This window comes from Scatophagus argus, chromosome 8 (assembly GCF_020382885.2).
Source record: "Scatophagus argus isolate fScaArg1 chromosome 8, fScaArg1.pri, whole genome shotgun sequence".
Taxonomy (NCBI): Eukaryota; Metazoa; Chordata; class Actinopteri; family Scatophagidae; genus Scatophagus; species Scatophagus argus.
Genome location: NC_058500.1, coordinates 3,366,103 through 3,393,992, shown reverse-complemented (window position 1 = coordinate 3,393,992; position 27,890 = coordinate 3,366,103). Strand labels below are relative to the sequence as shown.

The following is a 27,890-nucleotide window of genomic DNA, read 5'->3' as shown; positions in this document are numbered from 1 at the left end:
AGTGTTGTTGTTCATGCTGATTTCTCCAGATGTGTTAATGAATTTGTTGATGTCATGTGCTGGAGTTTGCCGGATGCTGTCTGCTTTTGTCGAGTCCCAAAAGTTAAACAGAATTTCTGTGTGAGCTAAAACGTGACTCTTAATCCACTGATTGTTTTCTGAATGGTTGTGCAAAGTCTGATAATTATGTTCCATTCCTGAATACCACACACACACACACACACACACACACACGTTAATTATGATGTATTAATTGACCCTCTTATACTCCTTGAGGTTCTTTATGCAATTTTTATGTATCTGGACACTGAACAGAGCATTGTTGTGCTTGTAATTACAGCAGTTGCTGTCCATAGCAGTTTATAATTATTATCCCTCTCCTTAAAGTGGATTTAAACTAAAATCTGTATGTGTCCTTGTTGCTTCTCATTTTAACTTTAACTTAACTTTAAACTCTACAGCCTCAACAGTCGAAGGCGTACACGGACAGTGACAGCATATTTGTGTCAGACAGCACATTTCAGAGGCAAATGTTCTGTTAGTTTTAAGATGAAGACCTTACGCACTTTGGTAAGCACTGAACCACAGCATGCAGTGCGTTATGAAAAGTATCCAGTGCATGCATGCTTATTGGACACTAGAGGGCGACAACAAGCAGGATGGTCACGTGACAGATCAACACATGCAGCTCGCCATCTCCAAAAAAACAATAAAAACCTTTCAAAAGGTTTGAAGACCACCACCCTTCCACCTGTTAGCTGCACTGCGCCTTACAGAGGAGTCCTCCGCTGTGTCTCTGTCTAACAGCTGCCGTGTATTTTCTAAATAAATCTCACCGGGCAAAACAACAAATGAGGCGACAAAACAAATCTGAACCCTTTCACAGATTAGTTCCAAAGCCAAACTGAAATCCAACATCGAGATCATCTCAGTGTGTTTTGATCCTAATAGATGTGAACTTCTACAACTCATGCTCTTCTGCAGTGAGTGCTGACAGATACAGCAGCTGGTGTGCCAGCAGGTTATGCATGTGCGTTGCAGACATGCCACGTTTGAACAGCAGGTGGCAGCATCGAGTCACCAAAGGGGAAAGGTAGGACGCTGAATGATTTTTGATTTTACCACGACATGACTGATGATATATTTGTCTTGTACTCTCTCGGGTGCGGTAAGGCTTCTCTTCGGGTAACACACCTGTTTCATTTGGGTTAAGGTGTGTAAGTCAACATACTGCAATCAAAGAAAAATCTTTGGCTTTAAAAACTGATGTACAACTAAATAACCCTTGGTGGGATGTAACGCAGTACATTTACTGTCTTCAGTACAGTCCCGAGCTGCGTGTACAGTACTCTGCGTTATGAGGGACTCATGCCTTACGGCTACTGCACCACTTTCATTTGACAGCGTGAACTACGTAAACTACCTGGACTGCGAAATAAACCACCTGATAAAGTGCAGTCGGCTGCACATTCAGCTGCAGCAGTAGGCTGGTGATGCTGATTATAATGCAGTAATATATTAAATATTATTCTCAAATGCTCCGTTCTGCATAATGAGTCCTTTAATTTCGGTACTTTATTTTCACGCCATTGCGTTACTTTCACTTATACTTCACTCATACTGCAGCAGAGTATTATGTACACTGTGGTGTTTCTACTTTAACTTAAAGGTCCCTCTATGCAAAAAAAAAGAAAAGAAAAAGTCAAATATATGAATATGCAAATATATTTTCCACAGTTGAACTGTTTCCTGCTTCACAGTGAAGTGTGTGCACTGCAGGTAGAAGGACTGCAGGTGGACCCGAGTCCCTTCGCTCTTCTTCCTGCACTGTACGTAACGTGAAGTCTCAGGTGAGGAAACACCATTCAACTAAATCAGGCCTCAATCGTGCATACAGCAATCCAACCAATCAGAGCTTGGTTTTACTCTGGCGTCTCCTCCCCTCCCCGCCTGCCTCTAATATCACCTCCCAGTGTTTTGGTCTTGATTTGGTGTTCCTGCGAACGAGCGGACGGGCTGCCGGGTCGCCGCGCGTAAAGCCTGGCTTATCATATGTGATAGGCGGGTCGGGGATTCGGCTCCCTCAGCTTTAATCCAGCCGATTTAGCCTCTAATGAAAAAATGTTTACTTAGCCTTGGAGTCCTTCCCCGTCGTGACCTCACCGGGCCGCCCCTGCAGTTGAATGGGATCCCTCATCGCCTCCTGTCTGTCGCTCGTTTTGGCACCGACTGTCTCTGCCGCTGCTCCAAAGCCCTGATTTTAGGATCTGCGAGCTTTTGGTTTCTCAGATCAGTTCATTAATGGTTTGATGCGAAATCCGCCTGTGTGATCGGCAGCAGAGCGACGACGCCTGATCTCCAGCAGCCTGCGCTTCAGGGTGAGTCGCCTAAACTTGTTGTTTCGGTGCGAGTGACTTGTGACAGGAGGACGGACACGCAGACAGACGGACAGGGTTTAACAAAAACTGAATGAGGTCTTTGATCTCCACCGTCCGGCAAATTAATATGTTGCTTATGGGTGGATGTGGATGGACATAAACCTGATTTGACCCTGCTTTAAGATTCGTCTGTATGACCCAAATCATCACCTGCTCTGTCTGTGAGACATTTGCAAGTATTTTATTAATAATGACCCGCACGTGCAGGTCACACTGTAATCTTCCTTTGGTTTAGGTTACAGTACAGGTCCAGGTCTGCAGTACTTTTGGGAACACAATCACACAGCACTGTACACTGTGCGTATTGTCAGATTCAAGAGAAATGGTCCCTCGGGTGGAAGCCTTCACAAGGCAAACTGAAAGCTGGCAGCTCTCAGTTGCTCTGCAGTGAGAGTTTTTTAAGGGCTGCCTGCTGTACTCGTGCTTTGTAACGCCGTACATCTTCTGCTTTGAATCTTTCCTTTTTGCTCGTTCACTCGAAATGCCACAGATTTTTCCTCGCTCGGGATCCCACACACTTAAAAGACACGGCTGTCATATGCTTAGGATTAGTCTCTCCCACTCAACATGACTCAAAGGCGCAAATATTGACTCTAATGTGGTGGTAACTAATAATAGAAAAGACTTGGTGTGTATAAAGCTTGGTGTACGTGTGTAGTCTGTAATTTATCGAGGCAAGCCATGTCTTTGGACACACACACACAGTCCACAGCCTTCCATGTTGTTTGTGTCTTAACGTTGTGACCATTCATCAGGCTGCATAAACACATCAGTCCTGACTCACTGCGCAGATCTGCCAACTTATCATCTATTTAGAAATTAAGCCTGCTTTTGTGTCTAGACCAGATTCACTCTCAGTCAATTAAAGATCAGTCTGTCAGATTGTGCGAGACGCCAACCCCACAGTACGACGTATTTGCTATCAGAACAGGGTAGCTGCAAGTCTTTTTCCAGCTCTTGTACACACACACACACATGCACACACACACACACACACACACACACTCTTGAACCTGCTGAACCACTATTGCAGCATGTTGTCGCAGCCTTTTGATCTGCCTAAAACCTAAATATTGTGTATGAACCCGGCGTGAGTTCCGGCTTGTTATTTCTCTCTCTGTAATCCTTTCTGAAGTCTGAAGCATTTCACGTATCTCTGAGAGGCATCAGTTATTTTTGATTTTAATAAAAATAAAATTGCTGTAACATTTGACTGTCGGTCGTGCATGAGACTAATCCCTTGCAGATTTTGCATGTGTTTGTATTTTGATCCATTTTCCTGAGGGAATTAGGAAGTTTGGCAGCAGACAGACAAAAACATATTATATCCCATGGATTCAATATCCTTAGATTTTGCACTGGGCCAACGACATGCGAGCCGGCTCTGAGGATGATGATGTATAAGCACCCCAGGACATGCACGATGCCCACTTTTGCACGCTGTTTGTTTTTATCGCACACTGTGCAGTGTCAAACATGGTCACATAAGGATGCACGGTTCGCGATGAGTGCTTTCGCCGCTGTAAAGCCGAGACAGGATGTTGTCAGTTTCACCAGGCTGTGAACAGGCAGGCCTTCTCCACAAGGCAGTGCAGCCAACCAGAGAGCGAGAAGTGTTTCTCAAAGTGGTACGAGATGGTCCATTGTACTTTCTAACTGCCAGGTTTCAGGCTCCACGGAGGGGACCTAATGCTCCTTGGAATCCCATGAATGCCCTCCAGTGAAAGCCGTAGATGTTTATGTCAGCTCCAATGAGATTGGTGGAAAGTGGCTCTTGAGGCCAAAATTCCCCCTAATTGGCAACGTGGCCGTGGACTGGCCTCTTTGTTCCCCCGTATACTGGAGTGGTCTGTCTGTCATGGTGATACACTGGGTCTGGCATCAATGAACTGCTTGTTTCGGCAGCTATCTGGCCCCGGAGGATCTGCGGCTTTAAGACAAGTCGCTTCCACTTTCCGAATTGCCTTTGTGCACCTATTCAGAAAGATGGAAGGGGACCATTTAGGGGAGTCCTATAGAGAGAGGCTGTGTCTTAAGCATCCCAGCCAAGCTTTTAGATTGTGATGTGTATATTCGCCTGGGCTTTTAACTGCACTGAGGTGAACTGAGCAGTTTCACTGAACCGACTCCAGTGAAGCTGGAGGTTTGCTGAGTTCATCATTTGATCTAGTGAGTGCCCCACTTCCCTTTGGGTCAGATGAGGATTAATTTGGCATTGAACACCGAGCACATATTGTGATATTTGTGATACTATGAAGAGGGACTAGTGTACTGACCGTAGGAAGTGGGAACAGAAAAGGAGGGCTCACAAATTACAGGACGGAGGCTGACTGTGAATGACTTGGGGCTCTAGTTGTAGTAGTAGTAGTTGTGAGCCTCTTCTTTGTTGAAACAACACACTGTTCCCTTTTAGCTTTGGAGCACTTAACAAACAAAACCCTTGTCTTGTGCCAGCATCAACCCCTCTTCACTTTGCCAGCGAGATGTGCGTTAGAGGAAGAGACTGTACACACGAAAAGGGGGGGACAAGTTTTGTGATGGCTTCCCGCTGACAAAGTCCTTTGAATTTTTAATGTGTTCAGATACTAAACTTCTGTCGCTCTGGCCCAGATTTGGTGCTAATTAGTGGCCAGCTACTTTCAAGGGTACACGGCTGAGCATTTGAATGCCAGTGCCACCTGTTCTCTCAGTCTTTCTCCCATCCTGTCAGGCTTTATCTGTCTGTCTCTCTGTCTGTCTCTCTGTGTTTAGCCTCTATGTGTCAGTGGCCCAGTTTTACGTGAGTCATTGTCGCCTTCTATACACTTTCCCAGCCATTAATCTAAAGATTGTGCGCTTCACTTCCATCCCAGCTTTGTCACTCAGGCTGTTTTACTGCCTGAATCAGTGACAGCAGGAGAGAAGTGCACTGTTCAAACAAAGCCACAACTCTGTTACACCCAGTAAAAGCAGTTGAATGATAAGGATGCAGAAGCGAAGCGTTCTGACATATCCCTTCAAGCTCTCTGTCAGAGGGGCCTGTGCTTACTGGCCATTTGAATGAAGTATCTGATAGTGGCTTGATACAGACAAACAGAGGAGGGCTTGTATCCTCCCAGGATCCCAGGCCACTTCCTGTCCCTCTGCTCTGGGAAGAGGCCAGGGTGACACACGCCACCCATCTCAACTCAATCCGCCCACTGTTGCCTCTGTGGAAAAGCGATCGCCCTCACACCCTCATTCCCATCACTCTGCGCACATTTCTTGTGACAGGAAAAGCGTCTTTGGCATTTAGAAAGATGTCTCTGTATGTGGCTTTGTGTAGGCGCAGCTGTGCGAGCCTGGTCAGGATGAGAGATGCTGGGAAGAGCACATGCTGCTTCCCCCCATCCCCCCCAAACATGAGGCTGTCCATCCTCTGAGAATCACTGCTCTCTATGCTGACATGGGAGTCTGCATGCAGATCCTGTGCCTGAACATGATGACCGACCTCAGCCCTCAGCCCATCTAATAATCTGACCAGAGCAGAACAGGAAGCCAGTGTGTGTTCAAGTCTGATTTCAGATCACTGAGTCATGTGACATACTGGAAAAAAAAGCAGAATGAGAATAAACAGAACTTTGCCCATATTTAGTTATTAGCCTTCTGTACTTAAATGGTCGTGTAAAACCATTTGATACTTCTTTCTCATCGTGCAAAAGTGCTAAACATCGCCAAGTTACAGCTTCTCTATCGTGGGGACTCGGTTGTTTTCTCTGTCTTGTGTGACATACTGAATATCTTTGGGCAATTTAAAAAGAAGTGTTCGATTTAAGACATTTTTATAAGCCGAACAATCGAGAAAGTAATTGGCAGAATGGTAAGGACAATAATCAGTAGTTGCAGCCTGGCCTGATTCATGTATGGAAGTAGCTGAGATTCATGGTTTTGCATGAGCTGTAAAGGTGCACTAAGTGATGTTTTTACTGTCACAGAATGACCATAATGTATCTGTGGGAGGTTGCTAAACAATACCAGTGACTCAGTGATTACTCTGCCAAGTGCTGTGATTTCTCCCTTTCAAATTTTGGCTTTAGAGCTCAGTTTGTTTAGGACCAAAAATTCTGCACTCATCGGGGCTTGAAAATATATTTAAAATTGTTGCTTTCCAGCAGCATTGTAATATATTATCTTTTGTAGCAGAGCTCTTTTAAATGTGACTTTGCTGCTGTTTGTGTCAGTGTCGTGTTGGGCCGTCACTGACAGAAGACCTCTGGCCCCTGGTGTGGCCCCTGTCTGACCCGACGTGAGTCCAGATGAGATACGGGACAGTTCAGTCAACCCGCCTTCTGTATCTTATGAGGCTCCAAGCACACCAACTCTCTCTGCTGATTGCCTCGCAGTCAGCGTTTCGTTCACTGCTTCACCGTCCCACTGGGTTTCATTTGAATATTGAAATCAGGGCCTTCTGAACAAAGGGGTGGTTTCAAAGCGATGGAGGAAATCACTCCTGTGTTGGGGGTCTCGCCCTCCAATCTGTTATGGAAATGTCGTGGCTGGAAGCAGTTATGTTTTGATGATGAAGCGTGACATGGGCACATTTTAAAATTTTAATGGCGAACCCATGGTGAGTGTCTCTCATTTATTGTGCTTCTCTGATTTGTCTATCTCCGAGGAAGCAGAGCCCCGATACTGGGATCTTTGTGTCTCGCTGAATTGAGCCAAAGCAGCAGCAGAAACGTTGATACGGTGCGCTTTATTTATGCTTCTGCATCTGCACATAAACACAGAGGCTGTGCTGTTTCCCTGCTCTTAAAATGTTGTGTGCAAACTTGTTTCTCTCACACTTGAATATTCACTTTTTGTCAGCAAGGACGGCCCCTGTCATTGTTATTGTATTGTTAAGAACACATATTTTGAGATGATAATGATAGAGACATGCTCAAAGGCACAGAAATGAGATGCTCAGCTGGTGATCAGCTGCAGCATGACACCCTCAGCGTGCATTTAATTTTTGTGTTGACAGTAAGTGCAATCTGGTCCAAAATGTTTTGGTTTCTTTTGTTTCATGGCAGGATAAACAACCTCAGTGTGTGCTGCAACCGCGACTCACATTCTTGTTCTTACGCTGCTGCTTTTCCTTTCCCTGACAGATGGTCCAGGGAATGTGTTGGGGTGGGTGGCATGCGTGGCTCGGGGCCGCTCGGGCACCCAGACGTCCCGGGTGGACGGTGTCTCTACCTGTTCCCCGAACATTCCTGCTTTGGGCTGTGTTAGCAGGAGAGGAGTTGAAACTCGCCTTGTGCCTTCACGCTGCATTCCTCAACCATGACTGGGCTGAGTCGCACCACTGAAACAAACCTAGGGATACCGGAATGCGCCGACACGAGCGTGCACACCTGGCTCACCTTCTCATATTTGAACATATGTTTAGTGATGGTATATATGCTGTTTCATATGATTAGCGGATCTGCTCTTCCTTGAATCGGATGTACGTTCTCCTCAGGGTTAGGCCTTTGATTTCTGGGCTGCAGGGATTTCTCTCACTGCCTTGTTGTGCAGATGAGGAGCTAAACGGTGAAAGCTCTTGGTTACTGAAGCATGAGGCACTTGGGACTCTCTGTGGACTTGCGCAGATCAAATGCTGCCTCTTTGAAATGTGACGAGAGGGTGTGAATTTAAGGGCTCGCTATCACAGAGCTTGAGTTGACTCTGAGCGACATATGGCAGGTCTGAAGCGTTAAAACTTAGGCCCAAATGATATTGACGAAGTTAGGAAGTGCATTTTCACGCTGCGTCTCTGGGGCCTTTGTCATGTGGCATTACCAGCTAAACAGTTTGTGTTTCTCTTTTGGACCCCTTTTAGAATGTTCCACCACCTCTTTGAGTTGTCTACCACTTCACTAATATTTAGGAAGCAGAAAAAAGATGTTTTTCTTCCCCGTGTGGCATATGGCTGACACATCAGAAGAATTGAAATACTTTATTTCCACCATTTCACTCTGGGAATCTCCTGAAAGGATTGGAGAAATGATGGGGGGAATAGTGCGAGGGAGGCGGATAGGCCGAGTGTGAGGGAATAAGACTTGGGGGAGGAAATAAAGAAAGCCAAAGCCCTTGAGGATTATCCTTTTCTTCTCTCTCTCTCTCTCTCTCTCTCTCTCTTCTCTGCTTCTTGTTTGAACACATGACCGCAGTTCATCAGTCTCAGTTCACATAATGACCATATTTAGATGAGAACAGGGGTGCATAGAGAGAGGGATACAAGGCTGCTGTCGGAGAAAAGCCCAGCAGCAACACAACCTGGATGTTTGTCAGAAGCAGTAGAACAGATTTCCGCCAATGCAGTAGTTACGTATTATGTATTCTTGGTATTTAATACAGCACCCTGACTCCTCACTCTGTCAACACAATACAGTGAGCACCCACGGGTCCCTTCATGGCCGTCATTGCATCGTGCATGCCTCAGATGCCTCAGATCTCATAGATTTCAGCAGAAGAGATAGCTGCTGCTGTTGGATGTGTGCCTGCATTCAGCAACAAGGGACCAGCTGAGAGACCTCAGGCCAGAAGTCGGAGCACATCTTCCAACATGAGGTTCATTTCCTTACAGTTTGTTAATGTTTCTGTCTTTGTCCTTAAAGTCACGGAGCTGTAAAATGTTGAATTGTGTAATGGTAACTATTGGTTAATATGCTGGAATTTATTTGCTGTCTTGCAACAATCCTGATGAGCACAGCGAAGGAAATTACAGTAACGTCCTCCGTCTGTCTCGTCTAAACCAGTACCCGTCACGCCCAGTCTGGGACGGTTAGTCGTAGTGCCCTGTTAAATCAGGTGACTACGTTTTGTGCAAGTAAGTAGGAACTTACTGTGTGAGGGCAACACAGTGACGAGGGTGTCAAGAATCTCAGAGGTGAGGGTTTGAAAGCACATCACTGTTTACTTTGGTTTGCACTTTGGTTATGTTGTTGAATCAAAAATGATTGTGGGATGAGGCCACAGACGACCACAGTGTGTATGTAAACTCACTTGCTCACTCATAGGTACACCCAGGCCCTGTAATGTAAGACAGATAGGTGTCATGTGACTGAACTGGTTTGAGCTCTGCGTTTTCAGGGAATTTTTTGTGTGGCATGTTTAAATGTGTCCCTCTGTGACGTGGCCTCTTTTCCATTTTTAATCACAGTGCTGCCTGTGGAACTGGGAAGTGTTGGGCTCAAGTGTTACCGTGTGGGCTTTGACATAACGTAGGGGATGGAGTGGGTGGAGCTGGCTCCCGAAGAGCTGAAGGAGAGGAAGGGAGACAGAAAGAAGGAGATTACTGAAGATGAATTAAAATGGCTGCACAGTCCACGTCTCTTCCTATTTTGCCAAAGAAACAGCATTTTGGGAAATGCCTCTTCATTCTTTTGGTGGGCGTTGAACGAGATTATTGATTCCACTGACATATCTGTCTGTTATCAGTTCATCCTCCACACTCCACCACAAACAGTACATGATATAGACAAAAGTATTGGGACACCTGACCATTGCAGCTACAGGTACTTCAATGACATCACATTCTAAACACACAGGCAGCTTTGCAGCTCTAACAGCTTCCACTCTTCTGTGAAGGCTTTCCACAACATGTTGGAGTGTTTCTGTGGGAATTTGTGCCCATTCATGCAGCAGAGCATTTGTGAGGTCACACACTGATGTTGGACCAAAAGGCCTGGCTCACAATCTGCTTTCCTGCTGGAATAGAAAAGGGTGTTCCCCAAACTGTTGCCACAAAGTTGGAAGCATAGCATTGTCCAAAATGTCTTGGTATGCTGAAGCATTAAGGTTTCCCTTCACTGGAAGTCAGGAGCCGAGCACAAACCCTGAAAAACAGCCCCATACCAATACTTTTGTCTATATAGCAGTCTGTTGAAACCACTTGAAACAGGAAACCGGCTAACCTTGCTTTGTCTGAAGGTAACAAAATCTACCAACTGGTACCTCTAAAGATCATGAAATTATTTCTTTAAATAATTTCTTTATTCTGGATTTTGTTTATTCTTTTGTGTTGAATCCAAACATGTACTATGTTTTCCACAGTGTTGAAATGTTCCTTTATCAGACACGTTTCGGTAGGCCTCTCTCTTCACTGTTTCCTTTTGCCAAAAGCCAAGACGTCACCTCATCTAAAACGGCCCAGATATTTTCTCACTGAGCCTCAATCCCAAAATAATTTCATGTATGTCATACTCAGATTAGGAACACGGGATAACAGAAAATCCATGGAGCTACAGTCGGTGCCAGTAGTGTTTGTTGTTTGGAAGTGGACAAAAAAATTCCTCTGTAAGCACGGGGTTTAAGACGGAGCGGCCAGCTGCTCTGCGATGTCATGTGATTTTAAGGTCACGTTAGCTGTGGCATTTGGCAAACAAAAGGTGATCTGAACACACTGTAGGTTGCTTTTTAGCCAAAAATACCAGTGTGAGAAATACACACACACACACAAGCACAGAGTGAAAGGGATAAGGCCTCACAGCCTCTGATCCTATTATAGAAGCCAAAGCACTGCAAGCTCCTGAGAGGCTGGAAAAATGGGTAAACATGATGTTTTTATGGGAATCTTCCTGTGGTGCAACCAGAAACACCACAATGGAAAGAATTTCTTCAGGAGATCTCACCTTCTCTATCTCTGTCTAACACCCCCCCTCCATCCTCCCCCTTGTTTCTCTCCCAAATGCTTTCAGGAAGTGACAGACATCCCACATAATTTAGAGAGACGGAGCCTCCGCTAATCTTGCCTTTTTCTTCATCAGATAGGCATGCAGCGTTCTCTGAGTGTTTTGGCCCAGAAAGTCTGTGCGCAACTATCCTACATCTGTGCAGTTTGTTGGTTTGTGGAATGCCTGGAATCGCCTCCATGGCAACGTGTGTGTGTGTGTGTGTGTGTGTGTGTGTGTGTGTGTGTGTGTGTGTGTGTGTATGTGTGGTAAATATTGACTTCACCACCTCCCCATCCCCGTGTCGGTCCATGACAGGAGCACAGGGTGGGGGATGATACACACACTCAGCGAAGTCCTGCCATCGAGGGCGTGTGTTTACTTTCAGACCTCCAAACACGGGGGAGCTTTCTGGCTCCGAGTGGTTTGATTCAGCATGTGCTTACAACACAACAGAGGTGAAATGCCAGAAGCTTTATGACACACTCTGGCCTGTGCTAACTTCATCTTAGCTCTTTGCAATGATCAACCTAATGGCTAGGTAAATGGGAAGTGTGCATGGACGTCAGCGGGTTGCTGAAACCTGTGTGGGGGCAGCACTGGTGTGCAAACACATCCGGGCAGCCATTTCCTCTATTCGTGTTTGCTCAAAGAGAAGAGAAAGGGGATGACATTCAACCACAACCCATTTGTTTGTCCAGAACAAGGAACCAGCCTACCTGTTGTGGATCATAATGGGCGTGAGGTTACTGAAACTGTGTGAAACTGCTGTGCTCTCTTTCTTGCCGTTTTCCTACATCAGTCGGATTTGTTGAGACAGGATAAGAGGAGTGGAGCTTGGAGCAGCTGCAGCGGCGGCGGCGGCGGTTTGACCGGTCTATCCTGTCTTGTCATTGCTACTCCAGGGCTGTTTGCAGGCCCCAGATGGAATGTCATCACAGTGTTTGGCGAATAAGATTAGGGAATAGATGTTGATAATCTGGGCAGAACAAGCAGGACTGGATTATGCTACAGTTGGTGGCCAGTGACGCAGGAGCCAAAGCCCCCCCCAAGCACACACACACACACACACACACACACACTTTTCTCCTCCCTGAGTAATTACATAAAGAGCAGGAATACATCCACCAGGGATCACATGTGCTCACTCACATATTGCACAGACACACTCACATACACTCCCTGTAGGCATGCACATACTTCCTGTCCACTGAACTATATCAGCTGTTCCCTCTACAATCTAATGAGACAACTGCTTAAAAAACAAGACGTCTGGGAGTGGTGAGCAGTGATTTTTACTGCATCTCTGTCGGATGGAAAACCCCTTTGGAATGAGGTTGTAATCTGTCAAGTGTGCGTTTGTTCGCACTGTTCAGATTTTGACTGAGTACAGCCTGTCCATCCTGCCCACTGGAGTTCATGCTCTTCGGCACACGTGAACAGAGCGCACACACACACACACACACACACACACCATTTTAAACGTTTGATGTCTGCTTATGCAAATGCAATAAAAACATGATGATATCTCTCTGCAGTCTGGCACCTGTTGTTCTCTCAGCTCGTGTCAGAGGCCTTTGGAGACTGAAGGTTAATTAGTCTCTGTCACAGTGTAAGGAAATGTCCTGCACAATGGCCACATTCAGGATTATATCATCTGGGTCTGGGTCTGTTTTCTGTCCCCAGGTTTACTTCTGCTTTTTAAGTGGCCACGTGTGGGCCATCACCACCATTGCTGTTATCCTGCTGATATACATGACTTATAAACAGACACAAATCCAGCTAAGAGCAGGGCAGAGTTAGCATCAGACTGCAAAAATGTTCATCAGCCAGCAGCTAGAAGCCCATCAAAGTGCTGATGGCTAAATCGTATTCTCATTGTCATCCCAGCATGAACAAATAAACACATCGTCTGAAATACAGTGAACAGGAAAATAAATGTTATTTGCACATGCCTGCACTGCACACATTATTACTCACACATTAACTGGTGTCTAACTGGCAGCAGCTGCGAGGTTTGCCAGAACCAGCACGCCTTTTTTTTCAAATTCCACCCCTCATTTGTAAAAGTAAAAATATACCTGCACAAAATGTTAATAAATTGTAATGTCATGTGAATAACTAATTTTGCCAAAATAGACTCAGATAGAAGCTTGTAGCTCCTGAGGTCATGACTAATAAAACAGCTGCACGTTCTCCTTTATTATGGCCGTAACGTTACAGCAACACCGTGACCTTTAACCTGACACCTCAGGCATCGCTCAGGTCTTTTGGTCGAGGTGGATTGTCAGAACATGCCCAACCCATCTGCGGCAGAAGTGAGGGGTCTACTGTAACTGTCATCTCGGCACACAAGTCCTAACTCGCCACTTCACACGGCAGAGTTTCACCGTCTCCCTCAGTATTACTTTGAGTTTGCTTCAGCTTCGCAGTGGGAAATCTCTCGTTAACCCTGCATACAAAGCATCTGAAGCAAGTGTGTTCAGTTTTGATGTTCATGACTATTTGATCCTGCCGAAAAGATGAAAGGATTTAAAAAAAAAAAAAAAAAAACGAACCAGAGCACAGTGGACTTCATTACAAAGCCTGACTTGTTTGGGGAAATGGACCAGTGTCGTGATCCTGCCCTGACTCCATCGGTAAAGCCTCTTAATGGATGAATGAAACCACATCCTTTCTATTATTTCAATGACAGGATATACCATTCAGAGATCGCAATTGTTTTCTTTTCATGTGGAATGAAAAAGCAAGCAAAACAGGGGAATTCAGCCTCCTGTTGGGGGAAAACAACCCCGGCAGCAATATTAAAGGACTATTCCCATTTACCAAAGCCCAGGAGGCCTGAAGGATTTGGAATTCATTGTCAGATCTTATGCATAATTAAGCAAATCCCCCACCAACCCACCCAGCCAGCCACCCCCCCCCCCCCCCGTCCCCCCCGTCCCCCGCCCTGCCGGAGGGGTTTTCGTGCTGCTTTGCCTCTCAGACAGTAGGTGCTTGTTGCGGTACCTCAGCCCTACAAGACCAGCAGTCAGGCTAAACATTAGCTACTGATGACACACGCAGGCATGATTCCTGCCAAATAAGACACTATGTGGCTTCATGACTTCCTTCATTTTAAGATTTCCTACTGGCTGGTGGAGTTTAAACACACCAGGATCTGGCTGCCTGTAAGCCACAGGCCACTTCTGTGTCTTGTTTATGCCGCCTGCTGTGAGCTGACAAAAGATGCCTTTGTTGGAGTGTGAAGAAAGGCCTGAGACTCTCTTAATGCTCGGCCTCTGGTTGCGGGAGCTTTCACTCTGTTTGTCTGGGTCTGCAGTATTACAACACTGTTGGCCAAAGGAACCAAATTCTGTTCAACCTTGAAATTTGTGAGTGACTAAAATGGGTCTTTCTTGCTTATGCAGATGCTGTGCCACATGATCAGCTGTGGTTTTACAAGCATGTTCACCATTATTTAGCAACAGTCTGTCCACATAATGTGTCATTTTAGCACCACCCGAGTTATCTCATTGAGGTGACGTCCTTTAAGTGAAAGCGTCATCTGTGAGTAACAGGCGAGGCTTTTACACATCCGACGACTGCAGATGAGAGACGTAGCGTCTCAGCTATGAGCTGCCTCCAACGGCTTATTAACCATGACACCGGTCTGCTCCGGGAGAGCACAAATCACACAAAGAGCAGCTCCCTGAGCCACCCGTCATCTTTGTGTCTGCTCTGCTGTGTCTGTGTGTGTTAACCTGCCTGCACTGTTACACTTGCCAGGATGCGACCCCGTTTACTGCAGACATGCCCTGGGGGGCGTATCGACTGTCCATCCCCATTGACCCCCCTCTTCACTTCCTCACCGTCCTCCCCCATTCATGGTGCCAACCAAAAATGAACCCCCGTGTTGTACCCCCCCCCTTCCCTTTTCCTTTCATTACTGCTGCTGGATGAGCTCGCATGTGCACTTGCACATGCCGAGCATCCAGAGGAATCACGTAAACAGACTGAGAACACATCAGTAAGCCTTTGTTTCCAGTGTTGCCTCTGCTTCCTGTGTCCTAGATTGCCATTCGGTTGTGAAATAAGGGGGAGTCAATGAGGCAGCATCCAGAGTGACTGACAAGACCCAGCGACAGCGTCACTAATTTTCCTCGCGTGGTTAGAAAAACTGCACTCTTCTTTGTGCCGCACATTTTCCACCACATGTCAGTGCAGCGCTCGGTCTGTGAGCATGCCTGCACGTCTGTGTGTTATAGTTTGTCTCTTGTTTAGGATTAGACTCTTTGCTTGTGTATGAGCGCTCACTGTACTTGCTGACTCCAGTGTGAAACCCGGCAGATGTGTGGCCTCCTAATTCACAGCAGTCAGGCAGGGGAGGCCAGCAGGAGGCTGAGGAGTCTAACACGACCGCTGCTGATCAGAGGGGCTCCCGTGACACCCCACCTTAGTGCTCTAGTATTTAAATTAGCATTTCTCATTGGACCCCCTGTGGTTACATCTATCCATGATAGCACAGACTTGGGATAATGATTTCCCTGCACTAAGCCGATATATGAGCTACTTCATGAGCCTGAGTAGGCGGGGAGCATCCGTGAAGAGACAGAGAAAAGCTACAACAAACCAAAACTGCCCTCTTCTCTTTAGGTCTTGGTGGAGTATCTCAAATTTTGTAACTTCAACTGTGTAATCTGATGACTCACTGATGTTCACGCTGATTTAATTTTTTGTGGAACTACTTCACTGATATTAAAAACAAAAGCTTGGTTCAAGTAATGTGCAGTTAAAGTGTCATGATGGAGATCGTAAATGCAGCTAATGATCCATTATTAATTCAGGTGTTAATTATTTTTACCATTAAAGTTGCACGAATCAGTAAGTCCATGTTAATCATGATAATGAGGAGAATTATCAGCTGACTCTGACACCTCTCTGACTCTTCAGAGCGTTTCAGCAGTTGTCAGGCTGTTGTTTTGTTTTCCAGTGTTTTGGTTCCCTCTCAAATCTCCCTGTTAGCCTCGTTTCCCACAGCAGCAAGCAGCTGTTTTCAGCAAACAAGCTCTGATAAACCCAGTGCTCCTCTGTGGATTGTTAACGTGTTAGGCAGCAACTTTATGAAGTGATAATGTGTTTACATTTGGTTCTGTTGCCCCCAAACAGCCAAAAACAAAATCAACCAATGAATGGTGACATCTCCAGATATTCTCTTCACAATAATAGAGTCCTCACATGTGAGAGGCAAGGACCACTGAGTGATATGAATGTTGCCGTGCAATCAGAAATTCTGTATTGTACAGTTTGGTTTGGGACCAAATCCATAATCTGATGGCATCAGCATCTCCCATCAGCTTCAACTACACTTTGTGTTTTAGTGCCAGTTAGCAAAGGTTAGCATGCTAACATGCTATGCTAAAATGGTGAATGTGATAAACGTTACACCGTCTAACATGATAGCATTATGATGTTTGGAGTTGTAAGCAAAAATTTGTGATCATGGTTCATTTTTGTGCAACGTGTTACAGTGGTTAGCACTGTCGCCAAACAGCAAGAGGGTTCCAGGTTCGAATCCCGGTCTGGCCCCTTCTCTGCAGAGTTTGCATGTTCTCCCTGTGCCTGCGTGGGTTTTCTGTGGGTACTCAGTGTGAGTGTGTGTAGGTGTGTGGTTGTCTTTCTGCCTGTGATCCAGTCCAGTCCAGAGTGAACCCCGCCTCTCGCCCGTAGTCAGCTCGGACAGACTCCAGCCCCCCCTGCGGCCCGTGAGAAAATGGGTTCATTTTGTGAAAGAAAATATCACCTCACAATACAGTGAATCTTATGCGTTGAATTGATATTTATTGTACTGTCAGATTCTTGCCAATGCACAGCCCAATTCAAATGACTGAACGGGTGTGTGGATGTGAATGAGTGTTTGGTGGGAGAGAACCAGGTTTACTAAATAAACAAACTGACTGGTGTGTAAATGAGCAAAGCCAGAGGCACCACAGAAGGTTGTGGCATGTCCCCGTATGTCTGACACATGTGCATGCAGCCATGTGCGACATGTCGGCCGTGCGAACGTCTGCGACGGAGTGGATCTCGTGTCTGCGTTGAAACCGAGGAGCAGCAGCTGCTGCTCCGTCGTCCATGGGGAAGTTTTGGTTTGTGTGGTCTACATGCTGCTGTGTCTCAGTGGGCTTAGAGCAGTGATCTCCATCACGTCTCTGGTTTCTGCAGCTGGTCTTGCAGCAGTCAAAGGATTTTTTTTACCAGAGAATGTATTCTAAGAAAATGACATAAGAAAGCATCTCTGTTTGTTGCTAATTTATTATGTCGTTTATCTTCTTCGGTGCCATGAAATGCAATTTCAATGACATCTCTGTTTTTTTTCTCTGTCCTTGAACGTACTGCAGGCCTTGGCCATGGGGGCATCCAAGAGTAAGCCCAAGGATGTAAGCCAGCGAACTCGCAGCCTTGACGGCAACCTCAGCTCCGGGGGAGGGGCTGGCGGCCACCACCTCAACTCCAACCAGCCGTCTTCAACACCCAATCGTAGCCCGTCTGCGGATGGAGGTCTCAGTGGCAACTCGTCTATGGCCAATAACGCAGAGCTGGCCCTGTTCGGAGGTGTGGACAATAATAGTGTCACCTCTCCCAACAGAATCACACTAGCCGGTGAGAACTTCAGCTCAAAGCCTGGGCCTTTACATTTAGTGTACATTTAGTGTTTAGCTGTGTGGGCTGTATGTACGCTTTCGGTAGTAACCAAACGATTTCTCCTGACAGGAGGCGTGACGACCTTCGTGGCATTGTACGACTATGAGTCCAGGACGGCCTCAGATCTGTCTTTCAGGAAGGGTGAACGCCTCCAGATAGTCAACAACACGTAAGGAAAATATGCGCCCATTTTTTTTTATCAAGCCGCCTGCTCTGTCACCTCTGATACTCATGTTTACACAACTAAACTCAATAATAGTCCAAGGACACTTTTTCATACACACACACCAAGTGAAAGATAACTGCACTTCGACAAGCGCACAGATTGTCTGTCTGAGTTACTGCTCAGTTGTCAGACTGGCTGCTTTGAACCCCCCCCCCACCCCAAATTCATGTCACTTGTCGTCTCTCCGGTAACCATAGGAACGGGCTCTGCAGACCCCAATTTTTTGTGTCAACTGACAGGTTTCTGAATTTTTTGCTTTGATGACAAAAGACTGGTTGCATGTCACTGCTCAGTCCGCCTCAGTAAGGACTGTTTTTATTGCTAACTCCTGCTAAGTAGCACAAGACTCAGTTACGCTGTGCAAACCTAACCTGTTAAAGGGGGGGTGGGGTGGTCATGCTTGTTTTCAAAATAGGGGCTTGCTCTATGAATCAATGGGGGTGCAGTGAACCATGTACTGTAGTGCTGCACCCCCAGTGCTGCTTGCCCGCTAACAAACTGCTGACCTAGAAGGCAGGAGCTGAGGACAATAGTGGATTATCGCTGCATCTGTGGCCCCTTAAACCAAGGACCTGGATCATTATTGGGTCAAGTACACCCGGACTCCATTAACCATCTCTAATAGTAGTTAACGTGTTATCACACTCAAATTAGGCGTCAGTCAGGCTCGTCTCAGCTTTCTGATTGGTCCCGTTGTGACATGGCCAAGTGACCCGACGGGCTTTCGTTATGATGATATTTGCATCTCTTATCTCTTTTGCCTCATTGTTGTGCCTTCATCATCTCAATATTTTAGATTCATAGCTTTAGTATATGCACTATATTGGTCGTATGCTGTCTTTTCTGTGTCTTCTGCTGTTCTTCCACTGCTCATAACGTGCTCTCTGTATTTCTTTAATCCCTTTCTTTTCCACCATTTCACTCTCATCTCTTTTCTGTTTCTCCATCACAAACCATCACGTTTTTTATAGGAGGAAGGTGAATTGCAGGTTTGTGAAGCTTCTTGGAATTGTATTTGAATGTGCCATTTGTCTGCCTGTGTGTGTCTGCGTATCACCTGAAGCGTACATGTGAAGTACTTCTGCACTGTAATACCACTTCAGTAGAAAAGCACAAACCACATAACGCTGCCTGTGCCCCATGATCCCTGAGTACAGTAGTCCAGAGAAGCTGGTGCAAAGCTTTGCAGCACTATTGTCGAGTGCCTCAGGTCAACCGGAGGCACTTACTGCAACCAGAATAATAATTTCAGCTTCTCTAAGTGAATGTAGTGCTGCAAACTTGCAGCTGCTCATTCCCTGATAAAGTGTAGCAAACAAGCAGCATCCCTCCCTGTTGTCATACCCACATGAATGCATGTTTGTATATAATTGCATAACTTGCTATTTTTTTTTAACAGTAGAAATATCTGGGCTTGTATTTATCAAGCTTCTCCAGAAGCCAAAACCTCAATTACTGTGGGAACTCTAAAGTTTCAGCATCAATTTATCTGTGCTGTAGGATTCTTGATGAACACCAGCCCTTTACATCAGAAAGTTTTATTTGTGTTTTGGATGTGTGACGAGCCCTGGTGAAGCTGTGTGTTGTGTGTGTGTGTGTGTGTCATGGTTTCATCTGTGCAGAGAGGGGGACTGGTGGCTGGCGCGCTCCCTGACCACTGGAGAGAGCGGTTATATCCCCAGCAATTACGTGGCTCCATCCGACTCCATCCAGGCAGAAGAGTAAACCCCTTTTTTTTCTTCCTTTCATGCATCTGTCTTTCATCAAGCACATGAATGAATTAACACCCAGATGTTGAAGTTTCTTGTTTTTATCTCAGTGTGAATTTGAAAATTGTATTCAAAGGAATAGTTGGACACTTCTTTGCTTTCTTCATGAGCTATATGAGAAGGTCGATGCTCCACTGTCTCTAAAGTTAGCTTAGCTTAGCATAGAGACAGAAATTGGGAAGAAACAGCTGGCCTGTCCTCTGTGCTCGGGGAATGAAATCGACCCACCTAACCCTCTAAAGTACTAATTAACCATCTTTCTCTCATTTCCTCATTTCCATACAGAAAACTGAAGTGTAGAAGTCACAGTTTGTGGTTTTGTGGCGATGTGTGATAACAAATATCCTGCAGGTCACAAGACTTTTAATCAACTGACAGGCGATGCTAAGCTAACCGACTGCTGATTGTAGCATTTTTACCGTACAAACATGAGAGCCTGATCAGTCTTCTCATCTCAGTGTCGACAAGGATGTAAAGAAGTGTTTATCCCAAAATGTGGAAGTATTCCTTTCAGGGACTGCAGTACTTTTACTGTTTTCACGCGCTGCTGATCCTAACATGCTAACCTGCTTGCTTATGTAAAAAAAAAGCTGCACAAACTAACCCTCTGTAACGACTCCATTTCTCACTTTTGCCTCCTCCAGTCATCTCAGACTGAGTCTAGAGTCCAGGTAAGCAGCTGTTGCACTGTAGGCATTAGTACGCCTTGCATCTGGAATGAAAAGACAGAGTTTCACCGGACTTTCCCAAACCACAAGCGACAACTCACCCTTTGCTTCGTCGTTCCTTCTCTTCCGCCCACACACATCTTCTTCCCCTCACCAACCTGCTCCCGTGTGTCCCATGTTTTCTCTCTCGACCTCACCAGGTGGTACTTTGGCAAAATTACTCGCCGTGACTCTGAGAGGCTGCTGCTAAGTTTAGAGAACAGGAGAGGGACTTTCCTGGTCCGAGAGAGTGAGACCACCAAAGGTAAGTGGAGTTTTGTACGACGCGTCGTCCTCTTTAGACTGCGGAGCTTGGTTTCAAACCGCAATAAGTCTCGATCAAAGTGTCTTCATAGCTCCCACTATCAAAAACCAGCAGCATCAAAAGTTGGAGTGGATTTTATTGATTCTAATTTCAGTTTTCAAAAGTACAATTTTGAAACTGTGCTGAAACTCCAGCACTTTTTAACAGTAGCAGTATGCTAAAGTGGAAAGGAGTGTTTCGACTTTCAGCGTCCTCCAACAGCAGCCCAGGGGTTTCTCGAAGTGCTAGTGTGGGAAAATAAGTTTGTAAAGTCTCAGGGGGAAGTAGGCCTGATTACTCAGTCTGTGGTGTTGACCAGCAGTCCTGCGCGACATATTTTCCTGGAAATTTGTGACAAACATACTTATTTCCATACCATTGATTAGCCGTGATTATTTTCACTTTTAATGCTTCTGCAGGCTTCGTGTGCTCTTTTTATGAACTTGTGAAACGTTCAGATCTCAACCCAAAGCTCAGTTTGAATTCTGTGACACGTCTTACTAAAATGCGCCGAGAAGAAGAAAGCAAATTCTCTGTAGCAGTAAGAAGTAAAAACCCCGCTGTTCGCTGTGCGCCGTGTGAGCCGCCTGGCAGCGTGGGTTCAGAAGAGAGATGAATCAGACAGATGGGAAAAGGCTGGATGTGACGCCCGTGGGACTCAGTCTGGAGACAGCTCTGATAGGCTGCGGCTGCCGCTGCCACAACCCCATCTCCAGGGGTTTCAGCTCGCTCTGTGTGCATGCGTATTGTCTGCGAATTGTGTACGCAGACAATACAGGAAGTCCCGTTGCTTCTTATTACTGGACATGTATGGAAGCTCTGCATAGAACGAGAAAAGGGACAAGGTGAGCAGGGGGGGAGGAAGGAAAAGTGAGGAGGTGAGTGAGCTGGAGCAGCGGAGAGGTACTGGGTGGGTGAGCCCGACAGAATTAGGTCAGTGTGGAGCTGAGGACTGTGCAGCCACGGGCCATATTGGCCAGTTCAAACGTTCAGAGGAGGTGGAGGCATCGCCTTGGGCCTCGCTGTAATTCACACTTATTTCAGCTGACTGACACTGCCCTCTAGTGGTGTGTAGAGTGCACTGTCGCCAAAAAATGTCAAGTTTCACTTTTTTTTTAAGTCACACAAACAATTCTGCCATCTCATTTACTTTGCTCTTATAGTTTTAGGATTTCTAAACTAAGAATATTTTTGTCCCAATTATTAGAATGAAATATTAAAGTTTCTCCACATCATGCATCATCGTAGTGGGTCTTCTTCTTTCCAGGTGCCTACTGTCTGTCAGTTTTGGACTACGACAACACCAAAGGGCTGAATGTGAAGCACTACAAGATCAGGAAGCTGGACAGTGGAGGCTTCTACATCACATCACGCACACAGTTCAGCAACCTGCAGCAGCTTGTCAATCACTATCGCAGTGAGTTCACTACAGATGCAGCGCCTCTGTTTGCTTTTAACAGTGGAAGATTATTCAGTGATCAGACAGGAAGCTGGATTTTTAATTTATTTTTTTTTTTTTTTTTACCACATTCCCTGTCCTCTCGTGTGTCCCTCAGAGCATGCCGACGGGCTGTGCCACAGTCTAACAGACATTTGTCCTGTACTGAAGCCTCAGACTCAGGGCTTAGCCAAGGATGCCTGGGAGATCCCCAGAGAGTCCCTCCGTCTCGATGTCAAGCTCGGACAGGGCTGCTTCGGCGAGGTCTGGATGGGTAAGCAGCTCCATGAACTGGAACTGATCCTCAGTCCCGAAAACACAGAGTACAGAAAGTGCACCCAAGTAAAATATTAACGTTATATTATTTATATTCTTCCATATTCTTTAATATCTCTAGTGCATTGGATCCTCTTCTTTTCTCTTTAATGCTTTTACTATTGCTGTAGCTCATATCATTTCCCCACTCAGCAGGTAGATACTCAAATAAAATGAATTCACAGCAATGAAAATTTTCCTTCAGCGATTTGATTGATTGAGACACTTCTGTAAGCATGTTGAAGGAAAGGCCTTTAGTTTTATGTCATTACGTCAGCGGTAAAGGCCTTTTTGTTTGATATACCCCCACAGCCTTAGCAGATGAACTCAAGTATCACTTTATCAACAACCCCCATCATGTTCAAAATTAGAATATAATAAACTTGATATTATTTACGTGTTGATGACATTGAAGTGGAAATTGTTACTGTATTGTTTAAGTTAAACTGTCAGTGTTTAGGTTGTTTGTATTTGTACATGACTTGGAGTGGCAGAAGCTCTTCATTTATCCATTTCCTTTAGCTATTTAGCCTTTGCTTTTAGATAAGATTTCAACCATTTCTTTGTTAGCTACACGAAATGGACAAAAGTATTGGGGCACATCTCTTTATTGTTGAATTCAGGTGTGTTATGGGGCTGTTTTTCAGGGGTTATCTATTGCTTTAAGCCAAATTGTCAGCAGCGATTGACAGTCCACCGCTTGTTGGAAGTCACTGATACTGCCATCAGGGCTACGTTGGTTTCAGGTGACTTTGCGCTGATAATTGATTGATATTGTGATAATAGTGATATTGATTGCTCTTTTTTTTTACTTTTCTCAGGAACATGGAACGGTACAACACGGGTGGCAATAAAAACTCTGAAACCCGGCACGATGTCCCCTGAGGCCTTTCTCCAGGAAGCTCAGGTCATGAAGAAACTGAGACACGAAAAGCTGGTTCAGCTCTATGCTGTGGTGTCTGAGGAGCCGATCTACATTGTCACAGAGTACATGGGACAAGGTCAGCCTGGTCGACTTCTCACACATGTGAACGTTGTTGTAGAAGTCAAATAAATAATGTTCCTTATCGTGTTTCTCCAGTAACTGTAGCCTCATCCGTCAGTATTTGAGTAAATGTGTCCGCTGTATGGAGGCTTACAGGTGAAAAACTGAAAACCTGCGTGTCTTTGACGAGAGCCAATCAGAATAAGCTATAATGCATTTAAAGCCTGCCAAAGGCGAATATTTTACTTAAAAAAAATGTTACAGGGAAAAACAACAGCAACTTACAAAGAATAGAGGAGCAGCATGTGGTAGCACATCATGAAACTAACACTGAACAGTGTGATCCTAAGTGGCAGTTTGTGTCCCTGCTAACAGGCAGCTTACTGGATTTCCTGAAAGGTGACATGGGTAAGATGCTCCGCCTCCCACAGCTGGTGGACATGGCCTCACAGGTCAGGACAAATGATCAGCCGCAGCATCTCTTTAATCTGTTCAGACTCGTATCTCTGGTGTTTTCCCTCGCTGTAGACCGTCACAAAGCTTTGTCTGTCTCAGATTGCTTCAGGGATGGCCTACGTGGAGAGGATGAACTATGTGCACAGGGACCTCAGAGCCGCCAACATCCTGGTGGGAGATAACCTGGTGTGCAAAGTGGCCGATTTTGGTCTGGCTCGCCTCATTGAGGATAATGAATACACTGCTAGACAAGGTGAGGCCACAGGAGAGTGTTGTTGTCTTTGTGGCGTTTGTTTGTCTTTCCAGCTTGCTGCCTCTTAAAATGAAGTCACACCTTTTTTTGTGACTCTGATTTGGGAAACTACTGATGTACTGTGCTGTGTAGGGTGTTAGACTCCAGGAAGCTGTGTGATTCATGCAGCTGACGTGATGTGCTATTGTTTCAGTCTGTACCGCGGTGATCTAATTTTAACACGACAATAAACCTGTCATCCTGCAGGAGCCAAGTTTCCCATCAAGTGGACGGCTCCTGAGGCTGCTCTGTACGGCCGCTTCACCATCAAATCTGACGTGTGGTCGTTTGGGGTCCTGCTGACTGAACTGGCCACTAAAGGCCGGGTGCCCTACCCAGGCAAGCATCGTGCCCTTTAGGCCGTGGTTCGATCTGAGATGTTAAGACTTTGTGTTTTAGATCGAGCGCCAGCTGCATAAGAGATTTAACACACATGATTCCCGTTGTGAGTCACTGACTTCATGTCTTTGCTGTCCCAGGTATGGTGAACCGCGAGGTGTTAGACCAGGTGGAGCGTGGCTACAGAATGCCGTGCCCAGCAGAGTGCCCTGAATCCCTGCACGACCTGATGCTGACCTGCTGGAGAAAAGAGCCTGAGGAGAGGCCCACTTTTGAGTATCTGCAGGGCTTCCTGGAGGATTACTTCACCTCCACAGAGCCTCAGTACCAGCCAGGAGAGAACCTGTAACTGGGCTGAGCATGGAAATGTGCATGTGTCATGCATGTGCAAAACTGAGCATGTGCATCTACTTCAGAGTGTGTGGACCAGAGTGTGTGTGAGTGTGTGTGTGTGTGTGTACAGTATAACGGGGCAGAAAGCCGACTGCATTCTGGGTACAATCAGTAACTCTCTGACATGAAGGAGTGTCAGTGGGACATTAAAGCAATCAGCAACATTCAGTTCCTACCTGTTTCCAAAGTCAGCGTGACGCTCTGCAACATGTCAGCTCTGAGGGGCTGTTTTCAAAGGAAAACACTAAGCTGTGGTGGTAGAATTTGACTTTATCCTTCAGTACTTTGCTGTATTGTTTGTCAGTCAAATCAGCGCCTCTCGCAGTCGAGCAGGTTTTTCTACCTGCCTCGTGTTTGCAGGCCGCCCTGATGCCACACATTTCCCATGCGCTCTTCCTGTGCTAACTTACCCGACTGATCCGCTTCAGGTGCACTGCAGGTGACACTGACTGCAGGTTGGTCCAACATGAGAGGCCAGAGGATGAATGTTGGATACAAGTATTGTCCCGCTAACGGCTTCGTGTCTGTTTGTACTACATTTACTTTGGGATACACACACGCTGTCTTCCATTTTGTCACCTGAGAAGCAATTAATAAGGACGTAAAATAGTTTTCCGGGATATTATCAGTCTTATTTTTGTTTTTAATCCTGGATCAACTGGAATATTTTGAGGTTAACAGTTGTTTTGTTTTTTGTTTTTTTTTAATTTTGTAACTGTGCTTCTCCCTGTGCAACATTGCCGCTAGTTTCCCCAACTGCTGTGAGATTTTGTAGAAGACTAACACACACACTCTCTGATTCCTGTCAGAAGACAAACTGCTTTGTGGCTGTGATCAACATAACAGCTCAACACAAAGAGGGGAAGAGGCAGGGTCTGTGTCTCTGCTTTCTGATTGACTACTGATCGCTGAGGCTCATCTCAGGACGGCGAAGAGGACTTTTGTGCCAATGAAAATCTCTTTTGTACTCTCTCCTGCTGTGTGTTTTACTGCTCTGAACTTTTCTTACCATGAAGTCTGAGTCATGTGAGCAGAGATTCTGCTGTCCTCCTTCTCAAAAGATGATCTGCGGTTGTGACATCCAGCGCCTGTGCACCAGTACCAAGCAGCTCAGCAGCGTGGTCACAAGGTGCTGATTTGTTTTCAAATTAAAACCAGGTGAACTATTTCTCCTTTCAGTTCTGACCGTCGTTAATATGAAGATTTCTAATTTAAATCAGCTTCAGCATCCCCCTAATGAGTGCATCTTTGAGCACGATCGTACACTGGAGACATTTTGTTGGATACATGAGCAGCAGAGTGAAACTGTTACTGCTGGTTGTGGTTATGTCTTCCTCCTGCCTGTAGGGGGCAGTGCAGAAAGCCTTCCCATAAACAGCATGTTATCGCAAACGATTTGGCATCCTCAAACTTAACTGTAAATATCCTTAATGCTAATATTTTTTTTTTGTATATATCATCTTTATAATTTATTCCTTTTCCGATAACCCAATTGTTTATTTTGCCTTCAGCATCATCGTTCGGACTTTAATGTTGATGGTACTTTTATGGGTTAAATAACATCTGACAATAATGATATAAATATATATTCTAGAAACACTCTTACTTCTGTGAAACTTCTCTTGGTTGTACATTTTCAGCATGACTCACAGAGCTGGCGAGGTGAGCTGCTCTGCGTCCATTACCACACGCCGATCATCTACCAGCATCGCTCCTTCCCACAATACAATCAAAACCGCAAATGTTTACATCGTGATAATCTTCAAATCGTTTTGGTGCTGCTCCAGAGGCTGGTAAATGAATCAGGTGTCGTTCTCCTCGAACATGTCTGTTCCTCTGAGAACACCTGGTCAACACGGTGTGTGTGTGTGTGCTGCCCGGCGTGGACTCCCTAAAACACTCCTGATTCTCATTTAATGATTCCGTGCAGAAGATGATGTGACTGCCACAAACAGAAGGACTTTGTTATCTGTGCACGCAGTGAACGCACTGGCCTGCGTGGCCGTGGTCCAGCGTCGTCCCCTTCTCGTCCTGTCCCGTCCCACTGAAGGTGTGGAACCGGTCATCTTGTCTGTATGCAGCCTGGCTTCCGGGCCAAGCTCGTTTGCTGTGGGGTTCTGTGGGTCTTCTTTCTGGCTATGCAGATATTTTTTAAATCTGTGATATTCCTATATACACTCTTTTCTACTGTATTCAATGGGAGTTTTCAGATAAACGGCGCTTTGTTAAATCCTACTGAATATTGTTCAAATATGAATTAGTATGTTTGAATAAAATTTGTACATTGCCAGCTGTGTCTCCTATCTTGTTTATCAACTGAATGGATTCTGTTTCTACAGCCTCGCTGAGTCAATAAGACTGCGATCAAAGGTCGAAGACAATAAAAAATCTGCTCTTTACTTTGACGATGAAGATGTGTGTGTGTGTGTGTGTGTGTGTGTGTGTGTGTGTGTGTGTGTGTGTGTGTGTGTGTGTGTGTGTGTGTTTAGCAGATCTTGCTCACATACAGTTACAGCATCGTGGATGTCGTGAAGTAAAACCACGACAATCTTCTAATAACTCGTGGACCTGGAATAGTTAAAAGTAAAAAGTCACTAATGTGTTTACAGTAACATGAACAAACAGTATATTACAATATTATAAACGGTCTGGAGAGACTCCACCCCCTGTGGGGATTATGTGATGGTGTTCACAACTGTAGAAACATGACCAGTCCTGTTTGAAAAGTCAAGAAATGCAGGAAATTATGTTAATTAATTCTGTTTAAGGTCTCAGAGGCCCCAGCTGTAAAACACGATTGTGTACAAGGCATTTTTTTTATATCAGTTACCATCATCACCGAGTCATCCATGGTGCCCTCAGAGCAGCCGTCATCACCTTAAAATCTGCC

General features: G+C 45.5%; 1 protein-coding gene and 1 long non-coding RNA gene across 6 annotated transcripts; one reads left to right on the top strand and one right to left on the bottom strand.

Moving 5' to 3' along the window:
- The first annotated feature begins 891 nt into the window (after positions 1-891).
- Positions 892-27,290, top strand: src (v-src avian sarcoma (Schmidt-Ruppin A-2) viral oncogene homolog). 5 transcript variants are annotated; one of them, XM_046395763.1, is made up of 14 exons: positions 892-1,093; positions 17,473-17,734; positions 17,846-17,945; positions 18,974-18,991; positions 19,625-19,723; positions 20,416-20,442; positions 20,640-20,743; positions 22,050-22,199; positions 22,339-22,494; positions 23,357-23,536; positions 23,896-23,972; positions 24,076-24,229; positions 24,476-24,607; positions 24,748-27,290. In XM_046395763.1, exons 1-14 carry the CDS (start codon positions 1,025-1,027, stop codon positions 24,954-24,956), a joined length of 1,737 nt encoding a protein of 578 aa, XP_046251719.1. In that variant the 5' UTR covers positions 892-1,024; the 3' UTR covers positions 24,957-27,290. The 5 variants fall into 5 exon arrangements, with proteins under 5 accessions (XP_046251719.1, XP_046251721.1, XP_046251720.1 ...); XM_046395767.1 differs by lacking the exon at positions 892-1,093 and adding an exon at positions 1,979-2,378; XM_046395765.1 differs by lacking the exon at positions 20,416-20,442 and having other exon boundaries at positions 906-1,093.
- On the bottom strand, positions 19,563-20,667 carry LOC124062798. The gene is made up of 3 exons (XR_006844007.1): positions 20,598-20,667; positions 20,376-20,483; positions 19,563-19,755 (listed from the first exon to the last, which is right to left on the bottom strand). It is a non-coding gene; the product is annotated as an uncharacterized LOC124062798 (long non-coding RNA).
- Positions 27,291-27,890: the final 600 nt, after the last annotated feature.

Bases quoted from the DNA above. Each gene is read 5' to 3' on its own strand.
- src (XM_046395763.1), top strand. From the start codon at position 1,025: ATGCATGTGCGTTGCAGACATGCCACGTTTGAACAGCAGGTGGCAGCA. The intron at 19,724-20,415 runs GTAAACCCCTTT...TGCCTCCTCCAG, and splicing joins GACTCCATCCAGGCAGAAGA to TCATCTCAGACTGAGTCTAG. The intron at 22,495-23,356 runs GTAAGCAGCTCC...TACTTTTCTCAG, and splicing joins CTTCGGCGAGGTCTGGATGG to GAACATGGAACGGTACAACA.